General features: G+C 42.7%; 1 protein-coding gene across 1 annotated transcript in view; it reads right to left on the bottom strand.

Annotated features, from left to right (window-relative positions):
* Positions 1–20,102, bottom strand: part of LOC122554107 (atrial natriuretic peptide receptor 2-like) — a 99,966-nt gene that overhangs the window by 46,334 nt on the left and 33,530 nt on the right. Inside the window, exons 11-18 of the mRNA XM_043698591.1 lie at positions 17,367–17,510; positions 11,031–11,152; positions 10,795–10,936; positions 7,954–8,002; positions 7,745–7,852; positions 5,795–5,914; positions 1,550–1,643; positions 1,358–1,445 (exon numbers count right to left, since the gene is read on the bottom strand). Of these exons, the coding sequence (XP_043554526.1) occupies positions 1,358–1,445; positions 1,550–1,643; positions 5,795–5,914; positions 7,745–7,852; positions 7,954–8,002; positions 10,795–10,936; positions 11,031–11,152; positions 17,367–17,510 (867 nt within the window). The remainder of the gene's footprint in view (positions 1–1,357; positions 1,446–1,549; positions 1,644–5,794; positions 5,915–7,744; positions 7,853–7,953; positions 8,003–10,794; positions 10,937–11,030; positions 11,153–17,366; positions 17,511–20,102) is intronic.

Raw genomic sequence — 20,102 nt, 5'->3', positions numbered from 1 at the left:
GAGATGTGTTGGAGGGCATCTTTAACCACGTGGGAAGGGAAATTGCGGTCTCTAAAGAAGGAGGCCATCTGGTGTGTTCTGTGGTGGAACTGGTCCTCCTGGGAGCAGATACAGCGGAGGAATTGGGAATACGGGATGGCGTTTTTGAAGGAGGTAAAAAACCCAACTCAATATTAAGACCAGAATGCTGTAAAGTTCTGAGCCTGGAGATGAGATGTTGTGCTGTGATTCACTGGAACACTGCAGCATGCTGAGGACAGATACATGGGGCATGCGAGCAGGTCACTGTGCTAAAATGACCAGCCAGAGGAAGGTCAGGGTTGCACACAGACCAGAGATGTTCCGCAAAGCGGTCACACAGTCTGTGTTTGGTTTCTCCAATATAGAGTAGGCCACATTGGGTGCAGCAAATACAAATAAACAAGATTGGAGGATGATGGTGACTTTACCTTCACTTGATGAGAGTGTGACAAAATGTGTCCTTTTTCTGCAAAACTGAAAAACTAAGTTAAAATTAAGGAATGGAAGAAATTGGAGAATGTAGGGATTATTTTAAATGTGAGAAGCTCTTATTGAATGGTGGAGCAGGCTTGAACTGTCAAAAGGCTTCCTTATATTCTTAAACAGTAATTGCTGGAAGTATTCAACTGGTCAGGCAGCATCAGTGGAGAAAGTAACAGCGTTATCTTTTCATGTTGATGACCTCTCATTAGAACTCACCTTTGAAAGTCATCAATTTTAAAAGGTAAACTTTGTTCCAATCTCCAAAGTGTTGTTCTGACCCATGAGCATATTTCACATTCATGGCCCCTCTGGTACATTCTGAAGTTGGGATAGAAGCAATGAGATTCACTCTGCATCCATGCTGTGTTTGTGTTAGGAATGTTAGAATAGAAATGGTTTCATTCTCTTTAGCTAACCCACCAGAGTATTGAGTAAAAGATCTATTCTAAACAAATAAAGCAGTTTATTAGACATGCTTTGACTTGACAGTAACAGAGAAAAATGCCAAACGTGGCACCATTATCCAAAATAACATCATCAGCATCACCACATAGAATCATAGACTCCCTACAGTGTGGAAACAGGTTCTTCGGCCCAACAAGTCCACACCGACCCTCCGAGGAGTAACCCACCCAGACCCATTCCCCTACCCTTTTATTCCATATTTACCCCTGACTAATGCACCTAACGTATACATACCTGGGAACACTATGGGTAATTTAGCATGGCCAAATCACCTAACCTGCACATCTTTGGATTGTGGGAGAAAACTGGAGCACCCCGGAGAAAACCCATGCAGACACGGGGAGAATGGCCACAGTGAAATCAGATTCACAACACCCAAGGGACACACCTGAAAAAGACAGTAGCATTCGAGTAACTTTGAGCTTGTGAAGTAATCCCTTGACGAAGATCATCAGCGACTTGCTTTGGTAACATGCCTGGTGATGAATACAACAACAAAACCATCAATCAGGCTACATGCTCTGTGAACATTCTCTTCAAGGACAGTGATATGGGCTGAATGTTAACTGGGCTGTCTTACTGTATAGCAGGGAATCTGTCTTTTGTTTCTCCTGAAGGAGGTCTTGAGTCCTTTCAGCCACAATAGATTCCAGGTGCTTGCTGTACTTTTCCATCTAAGTATAAACACAATGGCAGAGTTACTGTAGGCTAAATGACCAAGATACAATCAGGCGAGGGACTGATTTGCAATTTCTGTAACTGGAAGGGGATAGAAAGCAGTCCCAAAAATAATAACCAAAAGTTATTGGATCTTATAATATAAAATGGAATAAACAGGAGGCCACGGGCATGTGTGGTACAGTAGTAGTGTGCTTGTCTCTGAGCTAGGAGGCCCATCTTCAAACCCTATCCATTCCAGTGAGTGTCTCATAACAGGTCAGAACAGGCCAATTACGATTATGTAAATCCTTGGTCCTCATTAGCAATGTGAGCCCTACAACCTTAGTAAAAGCGCTGATAATCTATTCAAAATAAATCAAAGTTAGGTTTTCTCAGGTCTCAGTAGCTGTGATAATGATGAGATGAAGTTGCTACATTGGGATCCATCGAGAAACAGATAGCAAGTCATAGAGTCATGGAGATGTACAGCATGGAAACAGACCCTTCGCTCCAACCCGTCCATGCTGACCAGATATCCTAAACGAATCCATTCCCACTTACCAGCATTTGGTCCATATCCCTCTAAACCCTTCCTACTCATATACCCATTCAGCTGCCTTTTAAATGTTGTAGTTATACCAGCCTCCCCCACTTCCTCTGGCAACTGATTCCATACACACACCACCCTCTTTGTGAAAAAGTTGCCCCTCGGTTCCCTTTTATATCTTTCCCCTCTCACGCTAAATCTATGCCCTCTAGTTCTGGACTCCCCCATCTCAGGGAAAAGACTTTATCTATTTATCCTATTCATGTCCCTCATGATTTTATAAAGCTCTGTAAGACCCCCGACAAACCAGGGAAAACAGCCCCAGCCTATTCAACCTTTCCCTATAGCTCAAACCCTATAGCCCTGACAACATCGTTATCAATTTTTTTCTGAACCATTTCAAGTTTAGCAACATGTTTCCTATAGCAGGAAGACCAGAACTGAACACAGTATTCCAAAGATGGCCGAACTGCAACATGACCTCCCAATTCCTATGATTAATGCACTGCTCAATAAAAGCAAGTGCAACAAACACCTTCTTCACTATCCTATCTACCTGCGACTCCACTCTCAAGGAGCTATGAACCTGCACTCCAAGGTCTCTTTGTTTGGCAACACTCCCCAGGACGTTACCATTACGTGTGTAAGTCCTGTCATGATTTTCCCGACCAAAATGTAGAACCTCACATTTATTTTTATTAAACTCCCTTTATCGCTCCTCAGCCCTTCGGCTCATCTGACCAAGATCCAGTTGCACTCTGAGGTAACCTTCTTCACTGTCTGCTATGCCACCAATTTTGGTGTCATCTACAAACTTACTAATCATTCCTCCTATATTCACATTCAAATCTTTTGCATATATTACAAATGACAAGTCTTGTGGCACAGAGATAGTATCCACAGTGGTTCAAGTCCTGCTCCAGGAATTGTTGGCCATGGAAGGTATGTTTGTAACATGGTCAAACAGTTTGATTATTAGCCTGTAAATCCTTCCCATAGACAGGCAGACAACACGAGTGGGAGAGTCTTTTGCTCAGCCATCCTTCAGAATGCAATGACAAATCACCACAGTCCTTCATCTTTGAGCATGGACCAATCCAGTGGAGAGTCAAAAAAAAAACAAAGCACTGAGGATGCTGGGGATCAGAAACAAAGTCAGAAATTGCTTGGCAACATCTGTGGAGAGAAAGCAGAGTTAGCATGTCGGGTCCAGTGACCCTTTTTCCAAACTCCCAATGGGGAGCCCATGGCTCAAGTCTTGGACATGAGGGCAGCAGAAAAGCCAGATTAGGTAGATGGCTTTGATTAAGGCACCATTGTTGCAACATCAACTCCAGCACGCACCAATCAGTGGCATGCTTGCTGATGAAACAGAGGCTGGATGAATTGATATGTGTCCAATAGGAATGTGCTGCCACTCAGCAGAATGGGTGAAAGTGGGTGGCATCCAGGCCCATAACCTGCACAGGATATTCACCCTGTCCTCACTGTGTTCAGAGCTGCTTTCAATTTGTTTTGATCTGGCATCCTGTACCAGAATATTTTCGTCATTAGTAAATGTTCAATGGCCACATTTATTTATTTTCGAGCCAATCTTTTCAAAGATATTCTGACACACCTCTGGAACAGGAGGGACTTGAGCCCAGATCTCCTGACTCAGAGGTAGGGACACTACCACTGCAACACAAGAGCTCTCCCTTCCTTTCCAAGTGTAACCTGAGCCAAGTACAGAATAAATCTAGAAATCTACCTGCCCATGTGACAATATCTATCAAACAGAAAATCAAAACACGCTTGATTTTTCCCAAACTAGACGCACCAAATTTATACTACAACCCATTTAGTCTGGTGCACACATGCCCATCAAGGCCTGCCCGAGAGACTACGCAGAGTTATTTCACATAAGGTCCTCATTTGGTTGGTTCACTGGTAAGGCAAACTTTTGCTGCCAAGCATTAGTTCCCTTGAGTCTTTCCCTTTGCACAATTGTAGTTTGTGTGGTGAAGGACTTTCACAGCTCAATCAAGCCCGGTGATGACAAAGGCTTGTCAGTATATTTACAGATCAGATAGTGTGCAATTTGAAGGTGTTGGGCGTGAGGGTGGTGGTGTTTAACAAAATGCAGAATATTGCAATGAATTATGTTAAAAATCACACAACACCAGGTTATAGTCCGACAGGTTTAATTGGAAGCACAGTAGCCTTCGGAGCATTCCCAAGCAATGAATTATGCTATTCTGAGATGGTAAGGGCAGAATGAAGGGGGAAGCTGTGACCCACAGGGCAGCCCTCTCAACTCTGAGCCAGGGGCTCCTTATCCTGGAACACAAAATTGAAGCCCATGGTGTTGAAGGGCCGTGATGTTTAATTAAGGCCCTGCCTACTCTCTCAGGTCAATGTCACAGAGTCAATGAGTTGGAAATCACGGAAACTGACCCTTCGCTCTAACTCATCCATGCCGACCAGGTATCCTAACCTAATCTAGTCCCATTTGCCAGCACTTGGCCCATATCTCTCTAAACCCTTCCTATTCATATACCCATCCAGATGCCTTTTAAATGCTGTAATTGTACCAGCCTCCACCACTTCCTCTGGCAGCTCATTCCATACACACACCATCTCTGCAAGAAAACGTTGCTCCTTACATCCCTTTTAAATCTTTCCCCTCTCACTTAAACTTATGCCCTCTAATTTTGGACTTCCCTAGCTGGGGGAACAGACCTTGTCTATTTATCCTATCCATTCCCCTCATGATTTTATAAACCTCTATGAGGTCACCCCTCAGCCTCTGACACTCCAGGGAAAACAGCCCCAGCCTGTTTAGCCTCTCCCTATAGCTGAAATCCTCCAACCCTGGCAACATCCTTGTAAATCTTTTCTGAATCCTTTCAAGTTTTACAACATCCTTCCTGTAGCAGGGAGACCAGAACTAAGTGCAGTATTTAAAAAGTGGCCTAACCAATGTTCTGTACAGCCACAACATGAGCCCCAAATCCTATACTCGATGCACTGATCAATATAGCATAGGGACAGGAATTCACTCCAGTATTCTGGTCAATAAATGACCCTTATCAAAACTCACTGGAAACATATTAACCGGTTATTATTATAATACTGCTGTTTGTGGGCATTTGCTGTGAATTAACTGTTAGCCCCATTCTCCCCACTACGATTACTGTGCTTCGGCAGTAAAACCCATCTGGTTCACTAATGTCCTTTAGGGAAGGACATCTGCCATCCTTACCTGATCTGTCCTACATAAGACCCCATAGCCAATGTGTTTGACTCTTAACTGCGCTCTGGGCAAAGAGAGATGAGCAATAAATGCTGAATTAGCTCTCATTCCGCTGAATGAATAACTTTAAAAAGTGCATTTGGGTTACAGAAGGCCATGAAAGGCATTAAATAAATTCCAATTGTTCTGTCTATCTGTGAATCTATTCTGTGTCACACCATGGGTCACATCTGCTTAATGCTTGAAATCCTATTGTTCCTTTTCCAGCTCTCGTGACCCTTGGTTTGATAAGCTTGAATTCTAAATACATGGGAAGAGTTTGAAAGTAATTCCGATGGACTAGATAACGAATTGCAATAAAATGGATGAAAAAAGTATCTTACCAAGTTCATCATCTTGTCAACTGGGCTTACTTTGTTGGGGTTCATTTTCTCAAGCATCTTCTTGATTTGTTCAAACGTTGGCCTCATAAGAGGATTGTGTGCCCAACACCTTTTAATCAACTTTAAGAAAAGGAAAGAATATTGCATTAAAGTTGCCATTCAAATTCACAAATATGTTTTGACCAACAATTTTGAACCATCCGGTTACAACATGATTGTACCTGTTCTGGTTCAAATCTATTCTACTCAAATGTTCATAGAATATTACAACCGTGAAACCAGACGGTGCAGAAGAGGTGCTTGGGCCCATCAAGTCTTCACCGATGAAAACTACTGTAAATCTACATTTGTTCCACTTTTCCACAATAGCCTTGAATGTTATGACATTACAAGTGCTCGCCAAAATACTTTGTAACGGTTGTGAGATTTCCCACCTTGACTACTCTCCCAGGCAAGGTAATCCAGACCCCCACCATCCTCTGGCTCTAAGCCTCCTGCCTTTCATCTTAACATTTTACCTCTTTGTTACTGACCATTCAACTAAGAAGTTTCCTATCCCTGCCTTGTCTATGGCCCTCATGTGGTTAGCACTGATGCCTCACAGCGTCAGGGACCTGGGTTCAATTCCATCTTCAGGCGGCTATCTATGTGGAGTTTCCACGTTCTCCCCGTGTCTGCGTGGGTTTTTCTCCAGGTTCTCCAGTTTCCTCCCTCAATCCAAAGATGTGCAGGTTAGGTAAATTGGCCATGCTAAATTGCCCCTAGTATTCAGGGCAGTGTAGGTTAGATGCATTAGTTAGGGGCAAATGTAGAGTAATAGGGTAGGGGGAAAGGTTATGGGTGGGTTACTCTTTGGAGGGTCAGTGGACTTGTTGGGCCAATTGGTTTGTTTCCACACTGTAGGGATTCTATGATTCCATAATCTTATAGATGTTTATAAGGATCCCCCCTCAGCCTTCTCTGCTGATAGCAACCAACCTCAACTTATCCAGCCTCTCTTCATGCTGAAATATTCTATCCCAGGCAATATCCTAGTGATTCTCCTCTGCACTCACTCCTGAGTGCAATCACATTCTTCCTGTAGTGGTGGTGACCGGAACTACACACTGTACTCTAGCTGTGGCTGAACCAAAGTTCTGTACAGTTCCAACATGATCTCCCTGCTCTTATGATCAATGCCTTGACTGATAAAGGCAAGTGCCCTGTATGCATTCTGAACTCCCCTGTTAACTGTCCTGCCACCTTCAGGGATCTGTGAACAAGTACTTCAAGATCCCTCTGTCCCCCTGAACTCCCTAGTGTCCTACCATTCATTACGTACTCCCTTGACTTGTTCTTTCTTCCAAAGTAAATCCCCTCACATTTATCCAAGTTAAATTCCTTCTGCCATTGATCTCTCCCTCTGACCAATCCATCTATATCCTCCTATAACCCAATACCTTCCTCCTCACTGTCACACATCCAGACAATCTTCATGACACCTCTAACTTATCATCACCCCACATTTTCATCTACATCACTTCTAAATATCACAAACAATAACAGACCCAGCACTGATCCCTGTGATACACCACTGCACACCGGGCTCCAGTCACACAAACAGCCTTCTACCTCTGTCTCCTCTTACTGAGTCATTTTTGGATTCAAATATTTTTCAGCTAAAACTCTGTATTCTTTTCACTATTCAAATATTTAGGCAATTTCCTTTTGAAGGTTATTATTAAATCTGCTTCCAACATGCTTAGGGGCTGTACATTCCCACATATAGAAAAAATAGTATCTTCAAAATTCTTTCACTGATTGTCTGTGCCCTCTGCTACTCAAGAACCACAGATTAAAATATTTTGGTAGGTGGTAAATTGTATTTGATTTTTCAGCTAAATTCTCCTAAGGTTGCTTGCATTCATTGAAACATGTGCAGGATCTGGTATCACTGAGTAGGCACTTTACCTCGGTGTAGTCACCCTGGTTTGGGCAATCGCTGTTGGACTTTCCGGCATTAATCTCGGGAAGATAGGGACGCCAGGTTGGTTCAACCTTATCGAGGTCAATATCCCCCTTGAATGCATGTGGATGTAATAAATTGCAGTTTAATTCTGGTGAATGAAGGTTTGTGAACTGCATTGTGAAAGTTGGCAATCAAGAATCGAAATACTTACCGAGACTGGCTCACAGCGAGTTGCAATTTCAAGCAGTATAATGGAATAGCTGGATACAGAAAAAGATGACATTCACTTGAAAGAAAACAACCCTAGTTCATGCATGAATGAGAAATGTATGATAGGTATAAACGTTTGTATACATGTCCAAATAGACTCAAAACATCTTCTTCCCTGCTGTTATTAGACTGCTGAATGGACCTCTCAAATTTTAAATTTAATGTTGACCTCACTCTCTGCAGCCATAACATTGTATTCCTCACTCCATTCTATTACCCTCATGCACTTTGTATGGTACGATCTACCTGGACTGCACACAAAACAAAACTTTCCGCTGTACCTAGGTACATGACAATAATAAAGCAAATCAAATCAGAATGAGGTTTAATTCTTCTACCTGATTGATTCACCCATCTCAACAGCCAATAGACAGTCTTATTCCTACTTATGCATCCTGAAATGAGCCAATCAAGAAGCACAAAAGTTTCCCATTGAGGCACCAACTATTTTCCCATCACTTTGCTGGCTAGTGCTCTCTCCTACTCTTATCGCCCACCATTGGTGCATCTTGAAAAGTCATGATGCTCAACCTGTTTGGCTGAACACATTCTAAACACATCTTCCTTGGCCATCAGGCCCTGGAGTGGGACTCAAACCGGGAGTTTCTGGCTCAGAGGCAGAGGCTGTTAATACTGTACCATAAGACCTTAATATCCATACCTTATGGTCATTCCACAATGTCCAATCTTGCGATTCTTATAAAAATCCCTGGCCCATTCTTAGCAAGTTGTTCGGCTTGAATTTTTGCAATGATGGAGAGCCTCCTTCCTGTCATTGCAAAACAGCAGAGGAGGCTGGAAATAAGGTTTCTCGCACACCAGGTATCGCACCACCATTTTTGCAGAAATGGGACCGAGGGACCAGTCTCTTTTCATACCTTTGCATTTCTTGGAAGCAGCTGCCTCCACCTGTATGAGATTTTGGGAGTTAGGAATATGTAGGGTGCAGATTAGTCCTGGCAGCAGCAGGTCTGAACTTTGTGATTGGTTTGAATGGCCAGGAGACCACTTTGGAGAGATCTGGTACCCCACTGGAGAGGTAGGCTACTTCAGCCTAGCTTGCCTCCTTACCCAGCATCCTCCATCTGTATCCCAGCAGCACCAACCCAATTGCCTTGAATTTAAAGAAATCCCAACTCTTGAATCAATTTGGCCTGCAGAAACAGGAAACATCTCATCCCAGTGTTTCCCATTGTTACTGAAAACTGTATTTGACCTTATTGTTACTTTATTTTTTAAATATCTGATCTACAAGGAGTTACATACTATGTACAAGGTAAGATCAGGGTATTTGGCCCAACAGTCCATGCTGGTTTTAGCCTCCAGTTTAGCTTTGTCCCATTATTCCTCACTTAAATCTACTAGCGTCCTTATCCATTTCCATTTCCCTCATGCGTTTATCTAAACTACTTGCAAATGCATCAATTCACTTCAACTGTCTGTCGTAATTCCACAAGATAGAATGCTTGGTGTTGTGTTGGAAAAACAGCAATCTCTCCCTCATTGTCAGCAAAACAAAAGAGCTGTTGTTGGTTAGCTCGCCAAGCTGGTGGGTTGTCATGTAAACGTTTCGTCACCGTGCAAGGTAACATCATCAGTGTGACCCCCGTGAAGTTCTAATCCACTTGATGTTTATATGATCTGGTGTCATTTCCTGTTTTGCTCTGAGATTGTTTGTATACTGGGTCTACTTCAACATGTGGGTTGGAAACCAGGTCTCTAGGAATTCCCATGCATGTCCCTGGTTGGCTTGTCCCAGCTTTTCACTGTTCTTAGGTACAGAGGAACCTCGATTATCCAAAGGGCATAGGCACAGAGTATTTCATTTAGTTAATTGAATTCTGGAAATCGAATGCCAGATAACATAGCTTAACCAAGCATCGTGACCTTGCGATCTTACCGGATAATCCGATATTCGGATAATCGAATGTCAGATAATCAAAGTCCTCCATACATGTAATAGCAACAAATCAAATCAAATCAGTTTTACCACATTCTGGATGAAGAGGGTTGTTTTGAATCACACATTGGATTTCTTTCCTCTTTCACCAATGAATACTCATCGAAACTCATAGAATAGTAGAAAGTCAGAATGGTTACAACACAGAAGGGGACCGTTCAGTCCATTATGTTAATGCTACCTCTCTGCAAGATAAATCCAACCACTCTGAATCTCCTACTTTTCTCTGCAGTCTGCTATTCCAATTTCCAATTACCTTTCAAAGGCCACAACTGAACCAGTGTCCAACACAGACTCAAGCAGTACATTCCAGATCTTAACTACCTTGATGCACAAAACAATTTTTCCTCATGTCCCCTCTGGATCATTTGCCAGTCACCTTAAATCTGTGTCCTCTGGTACTCGATCCTTTTACTAATGGGAACAGTCTTTTTTCCCCTATCTCCTCTATTCAGAGCCTCAAGATTTAAAATGCCAAATCAAATCCCCTCTTAGCTCTTTACCTCCAAGGGGGAGATTCCAACTGCTCCATCTGTCTAGAAGATAAGAAGTCTATTGTGCTCAGAAACATTCCCGCTTCCTCACCCTGTCCAAGTGTTGACATTTCTACAAAAGAATGGACCCAGCCATGATTAAATCCACGTCCTACAAAATTCTACCACAATATTCTGTCCACTTCCCATGACCTCTCCACATCCATAAAGCCCAATGTATCTCCATCAACCTCTCCACATCCAAAACTCCCAATGCATCTCCATCAATCATCTTTCCAACCTCATGAGCAATTAGTGAAAGGATCAGTTTGTACTGGAGTGAAATTACCTGTAAACATCTGAAGTTGGGGTGACATTGGAAACCAAGCCTGTAAATACTTCTGGAGCACAGGTAATACGTCTTGCCCTTTCATTGAGTGTGGGAGAAAATTCCTCAAAATCGTCCTTTCGGTAGGCTGCTAAGCCATAGTCTTCACAAAAGAAAATTGAAACAGCAGTTCAAAGAGCAGTCCTGACTATGACACTGCATGCAATATCCTGTCCAGCTTTCATGACTAAAATTACCTGAGACTTTGCAAACCCATCTATCATCGATGACACAGTTCATTGAGTGTAGCCTCCCATGGTAAATTCTGTGCTGATGAAGGTAAGCCATCGCCCGAGCCACATCAGTGGCAAACGACAATCTAAAGCAACAACAAGGAGTTACATTTACGTAGAGTCTTTAACATGGAAAATAAATGTTTTAAAGTGTCTGAACAAGTCGCAAGAGATAAATGTGCAATGAGCGCAGTGACGGAAGAATTATTAGGAGAATTGCAGAAAAGATTTCTTGAAGAGCAGGATATAACAGGATGAGTAAGAGTGATGGGAGACTAAAGGGGGAGGGATTGTTCAGTATGGAGCTGAGTACGGGTGGGGTAAGAAGGTGATACACAGAAAAAGCTAGAACAAAGGTGAGGTGAAGGCCTTGTGGCAATATCACGAGGTTATTAATTGTGAGACCCAGGTAAAGCTGTGAGGGTCTGTGTTCAAATCCTACCAGGGCAAATGGTTGAATTTGAATGAAATTAAAAATAGAAACTATAAGTTAAGAGTTGCTTAATAACTATAAATCTATTGCTGGTTTTTGTGGGAAAACCCCATATGGTTCATTAATATCCTTCCTTGACCGAAGGAAACTGCTGCTGTTGTTGCCATGACTCCAGACGCAGACTAATGTGGTTGACCCCTGGACGAGTAGGATTGGGCAATAAATACAAACCTGTGAATGAATATAAAGAATAGAAATTTTAGGTTGATTGGAGGACATTTCTGTATCAACCACTGCTCACAGGTAGACAGGGTGGTTAAGAAGGTCTTTAGCATGCTTACTGTACTATTGGTCACTATGGAGCAACCTTTGGAACTATATAGATCTGTGAGTCTGACATCAGTTGTGGGTAAGTAATTCGACGAGATTCTGAGTGATCGGATGTACATCCATTTGGAGAGGCAAGGACTGATTAGGTATAGACAACGTAACTTTGTGCATGGGAGATCACGTCTCGTTAACGAAATTGAGTTGTTTGAAGATGTAACCAAAAGGATTGAAGAAGGCAGAGTGGTAGACGTTAGGAGAAAGTGAGGACTGCAGATGCTGGAGATCAGAGCTGAAAAATGTGTTGCTGGAAAAGCGCAGCAGATCAGGCAGCATCCAAGGAGCAGGAGAATCGACGTTTCGGGCATAAGCCCTTCCGTCGATTCTCCTGCTCCTTGGATGCTGCCTGACCTGCTGCGCTTTTCCAGCAACACATTTTTCAGGGTGGTAGACGTTGTCGACATGGACTTTGGCGAAGCCTTTGACAAGGTTCCGCATGATAGACGAATTAGTAAAGTTAGATCACATGGGATTCAGGGAGAACTTCCCAACTAGATACAAAATTGGCTTGACGATAAGAAACAGAGGGTGGTGGTGGAGGATTGTTTTTCAGACTGGAGACCTGTGACAGGTAGTCAGGAATTGGTCCTGCCTCCACTTTGGTATTTATATAAATGATTTGGATGAGAATTTAGGAAGCACGGTTCATAAGTTTGCAGTTGACACCAAATTGTCAAAATTGAAAAAGATGATCTGAGATTACAAAGGGGTCTTGATCAATTGAGTCAATGGGCTAAGAAGTGGTAGATTGAGTTTAATTTTGATAAATGAGAGGTATTGTATTTGGCAAGAAATGGACTTATACAGTTAATGGTAGCCCCCTGGGTAGTATTGTCGAAGAGAGAAACCTATTGGTTCAAGTACATAGTTCTTTGAAATTTGCATCACAGGTAGACAAGATGGCTAAAGAGGTGTTTAGCCAATCTTGTATCCAATCGGCAAGTTCACCCTGAATCCCATGTGATCTAACTTTACTGATTAGTCTACTTGAGTATAGGAGTTGGGATGTCATCTTAAAGCTGTGCAGGACATTAGTGAGGCCACTTTCGATGTACTGTGTGCAGGTCTGGTCATCGTGCTAAAGGAAAAATATTATCAAATTGAAGATGGTTCAGAAAAGATTTACCAGGTTGTTGGCAGACTGGAGGGTTTGAGTGATAAAAAAAAAGGCTGGATAGGCTGAGACTTTCTTTCCCAGAACGTAGGAGGTTGAGGGGTGATCTGTTAGAGATTTATAAAATCATGAGGGGCATAGATAAGGTGAACAGCAAAGGTCTTTCTCCTACGATAGGGGATTTCAAAACTAGGGGGCATATTTATATGGTGAAAGGCGAAAGATGTAAAAGGGATTTGAGGGGCAAGTTTTTCACACATTGAGTAGTTCATATGAGAAATGAATTGCCAGAGGAAGTGGTAGATTTAGGTACAGTTACATTATTTATCAGATATTTGGATAGGTACATGACTATGAAAGGTCTGGAGGGAAATGGGCCAAACATAGGACAGTGGAGCTAGCCAGATGGGATATACCCCGAGGTTACTACAGGAAGTGAGAAGAGATTGCTGCACCTTTGATGATAATCTTTGCTCCTCACTGTCCACTGGAGTAGTGCCAGATGATTGGAAGGGGCAAATGTTATTCTCTTGTTCAAGAAAGTGAATAGGGATAATCCTGGGAGTTACAGACAAGTCAGTCTCACATCTGTGGTGAGTAAAGAAGCGAGAGGATTCTGAGAGACAGGGATTCTGATTACTTGGAAAACCAAAGATTGATTAGAAATAGTCAGCATAGCTTTGTGAGGGGCAGTTCATGCCTCAGAAACCTTACTGAATTCTTTGAGGATGTGACAAAACACATTGATGAAGGTAGAGGAGTGGATGTGGGGTACAAGGAAATCTGGCTGTCTGGATACAGATTTGGCTGGCCCACAGAAGACAGAGGGTGGTGGTAGATGGAAAATATCCAACCTGGAGTTCGGTGACCAGTGGTGTTCCGCAGGGATCGGTTCTAGGACTCTTGCTTTTTGTGATTTTTATAAGTGACTTGAATGAGGAGGTGTAAGTGTGATTTGCCAATGGCATAAAGGTTGGTGGAGTGGTGGATAGTGTGGAGGGCTGTTGTAAGTTGCAATAGGACATTGACAGAATGCAGAGCTGGGCTGATAAGCAGGTGTAGTTCAACCTGGAAAAGTGTGAAGTGATTCACTTTGGAAGGTCAGATTTGAATGCAGAATACAGGGTTAAAGGCAAGATTCTTGGCCGTGTGGAGAAACAGAGGGATCTTGGGGTCCATGTCCATAGATCCCTCAAAGTTGATTGGGTTGTCAAGAACGCATTTGGTGTTTGGGCTTTCATTAGCAGGGGGATTGAGTTTAAGAGCCGTAAGGTTATGCTGCAGCTCTATACAGCCCTGGTTAGACCAGACTTGGAATATTGTGTTCAATTCTGATCGCCTCATTATAGGAAGGATGTGGAAGCTTTAGAGAGGGTGCAGAGGAGATTTATCAGGATGCTGCCTGGACTGGAGGGCATGTCTTATGAAGAAAGGTTGAAGGAGCTGGTGCTTTTCTCATTGGAGCGAAGAAGGATGAGAGGTGACTGGATAGAGGTGTTGAAGATGATAAAAGACATAGATAGAGTGGATAGCCAGAGACTTTTCCGATGGTGGAAATGGCTATCACGGGGGCATAATTTTAAGGTGATTGGAAGAAGGTTTAGGGGAGATGTCAGAGGTAGGTTCTTTACTCAGAGAGTGGTGGTTGTGTGGAATGCACTGTCAGCAGTGGGAGTACAACCAGATACATTAGGGATATTTAAACAACTGTTGGATAGGCACATGGATGAGAGTAAAATGAAGTTAGTCTGATCTTAGAGTAGGATACAATGCTCAGGACAACATCAAGGACAAAAGGGCCTGTACTGCGCTGTACTATTCTACGTTCTATGCTCAATGTTCTATGTTTAGTTTGGGATTTTGGTGGGTATGATTGAGTTAGATTGAAAGGTCTGTTTGCGTGCCGTATGACTCTTTAACTCTACAAGTTTGAATTGTTGATGCCATGGCCTTTCAGGGTAGGATCTACAGATCTCCTTTGTCTTAAGTGGTGGAGGAAGACCACTTTGTAATCTAATGAGAAGAGGTTCTTCTTTATTGTATGATCACAAGTTACATTGATATGTACACACTAATATAGCGAATACGTGGAGGACTTGGATGGTCAGTCTTACTCCTTTAAGATCCTAAACTCTTTTTCAAATTCCCCCACATAAGGTTAGCAGAGTGGGTGGTACTTAAAGCATTCCTTATATTAACTCTTTCAGACCCTTATATTGTGACCGAGCAGACAGAGAGGGGAGTGGTGTTGCTGCTGGATGGGGAGCAGGCCATGAAGAGATTTTGAAATATAAATTTGAGCGTTTGAGGAATTAAGGTGTAATGCAGATCAGGAAAGACAGGGTTGATGGGTGAGTTGGATATGTTGCCATGATGTGGAGGTGCTGGTGTTGGACTGGGATGGGCGAAGTAGAAAGTCAGATGACACTAGGTGATAGTCCAACAAGTTTATTTGAAGTCACAAGCTTTCAAAGCACTGCCCCTTCATCAGGTGAAGTGTTACATTGCAGTGTGAACAGTGGATCACTTTTAGATGGGCCACAGTCTGTCAGCGATGACAGGAATGAATTTGAAGTCGGTAGGTTTGTTGGATCTGGGGATTCACAGGGCAGGGATTCTTTAGGCTCTGAGCTGAGGGTGTCAGGTATGGTGTGAATGTTACTGAACTGAAAATCCAGGGGATCAGCCTTGTACAATGGGGAGATGGAGTTAAATGGCACCAGGATGGTGGGTGGAAAATAAATTCCACCAATTAAACCTGGAAGAGAAATCTATTCTTGCTAACAATGACCATGACAGTTTTTATAGAATCATAGAAATTTACAGCATGGAAACAGACCTTTTTGGTCCAATTCATCCATGCTGACAAGATATCCCAACCCAATCTAGTCCCATTTATTATTTGGCCCATATTCCTCTAAACCCTTCCTATTCATATACCATCCAGATGCCTTTTAAATGCTGTAATTGTACCAGCCTCCACTATGGCAGCTCATTCCATACACGCACCACCCTCTGTGTGAAAAGGTTGTCCCTTATGTCCATTTTAATATCTTTCCCCTCTCACTCTAAACCTATGTCCTCTAATTCTGGACTTCTCTACCCCAGGGAAAAGACCTCGATCTCAGTGATTGGAAGGCATCTGCCACTTTCATCCCTGAATTGGAATCATTTTGACACATACACCTCCATTGTGTTCACTCCTGTCTCTCTGCTCAAATGCCTTGATTACCTCAAGATCGACAAGTCCAATGCTCCAGCAACCTCCTGCCTCGCATCCTCCATATAGTTAAGGTCATCTTAACCCCTCCTGGCTGATCCTGATTGGCATGAAGTTGCATTTCCCATCACCCCTGAGCTTGCTGGTTAACTGTTTATGAATCTAACTATTGCTAATATGTGAAAGAATCCCTTTGTATGCCTTTAATAAGGCTGGTCTACAGTTTCTGTTTAATGGCAACCCCCAGAATGTTAATACGGGATTCAGCAATGTTGTTGAATGAGGAGATGATTTCTCTCATGTTGGAGACGGTCATTGTCTGATGTTTGAAGGTGGCTTGCCACTTATCAGCCCAAGGCTGACTGTTGTGTAGGTCTTATGTCTTGTCAGCACAGACTACTTCAGTACCTGAAGAATGGTAAGCAGTTCTCAACACTTTTCAACCATGAGTAGGTGTTCCCATGTTTGACCGAATGAGGCAAGAAAAGTGATGGAGCAGTGAGGAGCTCCCACAGCCTTGTCCTGGGGCTTAGATGTTCAATCAATGTATTGTGCCTTCAAGACTGTCCTAACGGTGGAGAGAGAAGTAAAGAGTTAGGTGTTAAAGAGGCAATTCCAATGTTTAGGAGCTGGGCAATTCAAGGCAAAGTTACCAGTGGTGGAGCAGGGAAACCTGAAGATGTGTGAGAGACCAGAGTTTGGGGGTTGCAGTGATCTCAAAGGCTGTGAGATTGCAGGATGTTACAGAAATAAGTTTGGGTGAGAATATGAAAGTAGCTGACTATATATGATATGAGGTTTAAAATTAAGGAGTTGTCAGATTGCAAGCCAATGTAAACAAGTGAGATAATGGATTTATACAACAGTTAACCAGCAAGCTCAGGGGTGATGGGAAATGCAACTTCATGCCAATCAGGATCAGCCAGGAGGGGTTAAGATGACCTTAACTATATGGAGGATTCGAGGCAGGAGGTTGCTGGAGCATTGGACTTGTCGATCTTGAGGTAGTCAAGGCATTTGAGCAGAGAGATAGGAGTGAACACAATGGAGGTGTATGTGTCAAAATGGTTCCAATTCAGGGATGAAAGTGGCAGATGCCTTCAAGCTCACTGAGATCATGAAGTTATTTTTGATGTCCTTCTGTACCTGAATCCCCAGTTCAAGGGGATGTCATCGTTAAATAGAACATCGGCCAGGCTCCCTTTTGGACAGTATTCAGTAACTATGGTGGCATTGGGCACCTCGACAGATCCTCCAATAAATTTGCACAGATTTGGATGATCAAGTTCCCTGGAATGAACAGAAATGCAAGTGAAGAATAAAATCTCCTGAAACACCTTTAACTAACATTACATAAAGGACAGGGGCATTCAAACACCACAAACATTGGTTACATTTCATCTTTATTGTACATCATTCTGGGTATGTTTCAATATTTTGGGAACGAAGATACTTCACTGAAAATCAGTGATGTCAATGGTGGTTCATCTTACACCACATTTTCAGTCATCTCACTCATAATATTTTCACAGATAACAGATTCACATAACCATTGATTATTTATCATATAAACTAAGCATCAATTTGTTGTGTACATATCAACATAGGAGAAAGTGAGGTCTGCAGATGCTGGAGATCAGAGCTGAAAATGTGTTGCTGGAAAAGCGCAGCAGGTCAGGCAGCATCCAGGGAACAGGAGAATTGACGTTTCGGGCATAAGCCCTCCTGAAGCCCTCCCTGGATGCTGCCTGACTTGCTGCGCTTTTCCAGCAACACATTTTCAGCTACATATCAATATAAGTTGTATTTTTTGGATAATTAATCTATTGCCCTAACTTCATTCTTAAAATGCCCTTTTGTTGCAGAATAACATCTCTCGATCTTCTGATCCAAGGTAAAAGTCACCTGCTAACTCATCTCATTGAATGGCAGAGCAGATTTGATGGGCTAAATAACCTACTTCTGCACCAAAGTCTTGTGATTTTGTGGTTGTCAAAGAACAAAGAATAATACAGCACAGGAACAGGCCCTTCGGCCCTCCAAGCATACGCCAATACATTGTGCCCTTCCATACTAAAATTGTCTTCCCTTACAGGATCCATATCCCTCTATTCCCTTCCTAATCATGTATTCATTCAGGTGTTTCTTTAACGTTGCTATTGTGTCTGCTAACACCACCTCATCTGGCAGCATGTTCCAAGTACTCACCACCCTTTGAGTGAAACATTTGCCTTGCACATCTCTTTTCAACATCCCCCCTCCACACCTTGAACCTGTGTCCTCTAGCAATTGACCCCTCTACCCTGGAAAAAAGCCTCATATATCCCACTGTATCCATGCCATTCACCATCTTCTAAACGTCTATGAGGTCACCCCTCAACCTCCTGTGTTCCAGTGAAAACAAACCCAGTCTATCCAACTTTTCTTCACCACTACTATCCCCCAGACCAGGCAACATCCTGGTAAACCTTTACTGTACCCTCTCCAAAGCATCCACTCCAGTGAAAACAAACCCAGTCTATCCAACTTTTCTTCACCACTAATATCCCCCAGACCAGGCAACATCCTGATAAACCTTTACTGTACCCTCTCCAAAGCATCCACATCTTTCTGGTAGTTTGGTGACCAGAACTGTACACAATATTCCGAGTGTGGCCTAACTAACGTTCTATAAAGCTACAGCATAACTTGTTTATCCTTAAACTCAATGTCGCTTCCAATGAAGGCAAGCATGGTGTAAGCCTTTTTTACTCTCTTATCTACCTACGTTGTCACCTTCAGCGATCTGTGGACCTGCACACTCAGATCCCTCTGCATATCAATAATCTTAAGGGTTCTGCCATTCACTATATGATTTCCACCTGTACTTGACCTTTCAAAATACATCACCTCACATTGCCCAGATTAAACTCCATCTGCAATTTTTCTGCCCACGCCTCCAACTGATCTATAGCCTGCTGTATCCTCTGACAATCCTCCCCACTATCCGTAACTTCACCAATCTTTGTATCATCCACAAACCTGCTAATTAGATCAGCTATGTTTTCCTTCAAATCATTTATGCAGATCACAAAGAGCAGAGGTCCCAGCACTGATCCCTGTGGAACATCACTAGTCACAGCCCTCCATTCCAAAAAGAATCCTTCCACCGCTACTCTCTGTCTCCTATGACTAAGCCAGTCCTATCTCCTTGCTCATGTCTTGCTCTCATATTCTGTCTGTATCTTACATCAATGCTTATACCCCTATACTTCCATTTATTTGTTTAATTTAAATAACACAGCCTTATTTTCTGCTGTTCTATATCCAATCTATTTGCTTGTACACCATCTCTTGCCATTTTCCCAGCAGCATGATAATGTTTGAGCAGTAAGGAACTATCAGGAGAGCTAGAGGATGTTTTGCTTCCTTTCTTCACTTGTTGGGTATGGGGATCACTGCTGGGCCATCATATATTGCCCAACCCAAGTTGCCCTTGAGAGGGTGGTGGTGATCTGTCTTCTGGAACCACTGGGGTATACAACTGAGTGGCTTGCTACACAATTTCAGCAGGCAGTGAAGAGTCAACCCCATTGCTGTGGCTCTGGAGTAATGTGTCGGCCAGACCAGGTAAAGATGGCAATTTCCTTCCCTAGATATTAGTGAACCAGATAAGCTTTTCGTGACAATCAACAATGATTTCATGGTCATCAGTACGGTCTTAATTCCAAATTTTTTGTTTCTGAATTCAAATTCCACAACCTGCTTTGTGGGATTCAAATCCGGCTCCCCAGAACATAAGGTGAGTTTCTGGATTAACAGCCGAGTGGTAATACAATCAGTTCTGCTATAGCTATAGTTTCTTTCTCATGCAATCCCATGTTATAAGAAAATCATATAATA

This window comes from Chiloscyllium plagiosum, chromosome 11 (assembly GCF_004010195.1).
Source record: "Chiloscyllium plagiosum isolate BGI_BamShark_2017 chromosome 11, ASM401019v2, whole genome shotgun sequence".
Classification (NCBI taxonomy): Eukaryota; Metazoa; Chordata; class Chondrichthyes; order Orectolobiformes; family Hemiscylliidae; genus Chiloscyllium; species Chiloscyllium plagiosum.
This window is presented reverse-complemented; position numbering and strand designations above follow the sequence as displayed.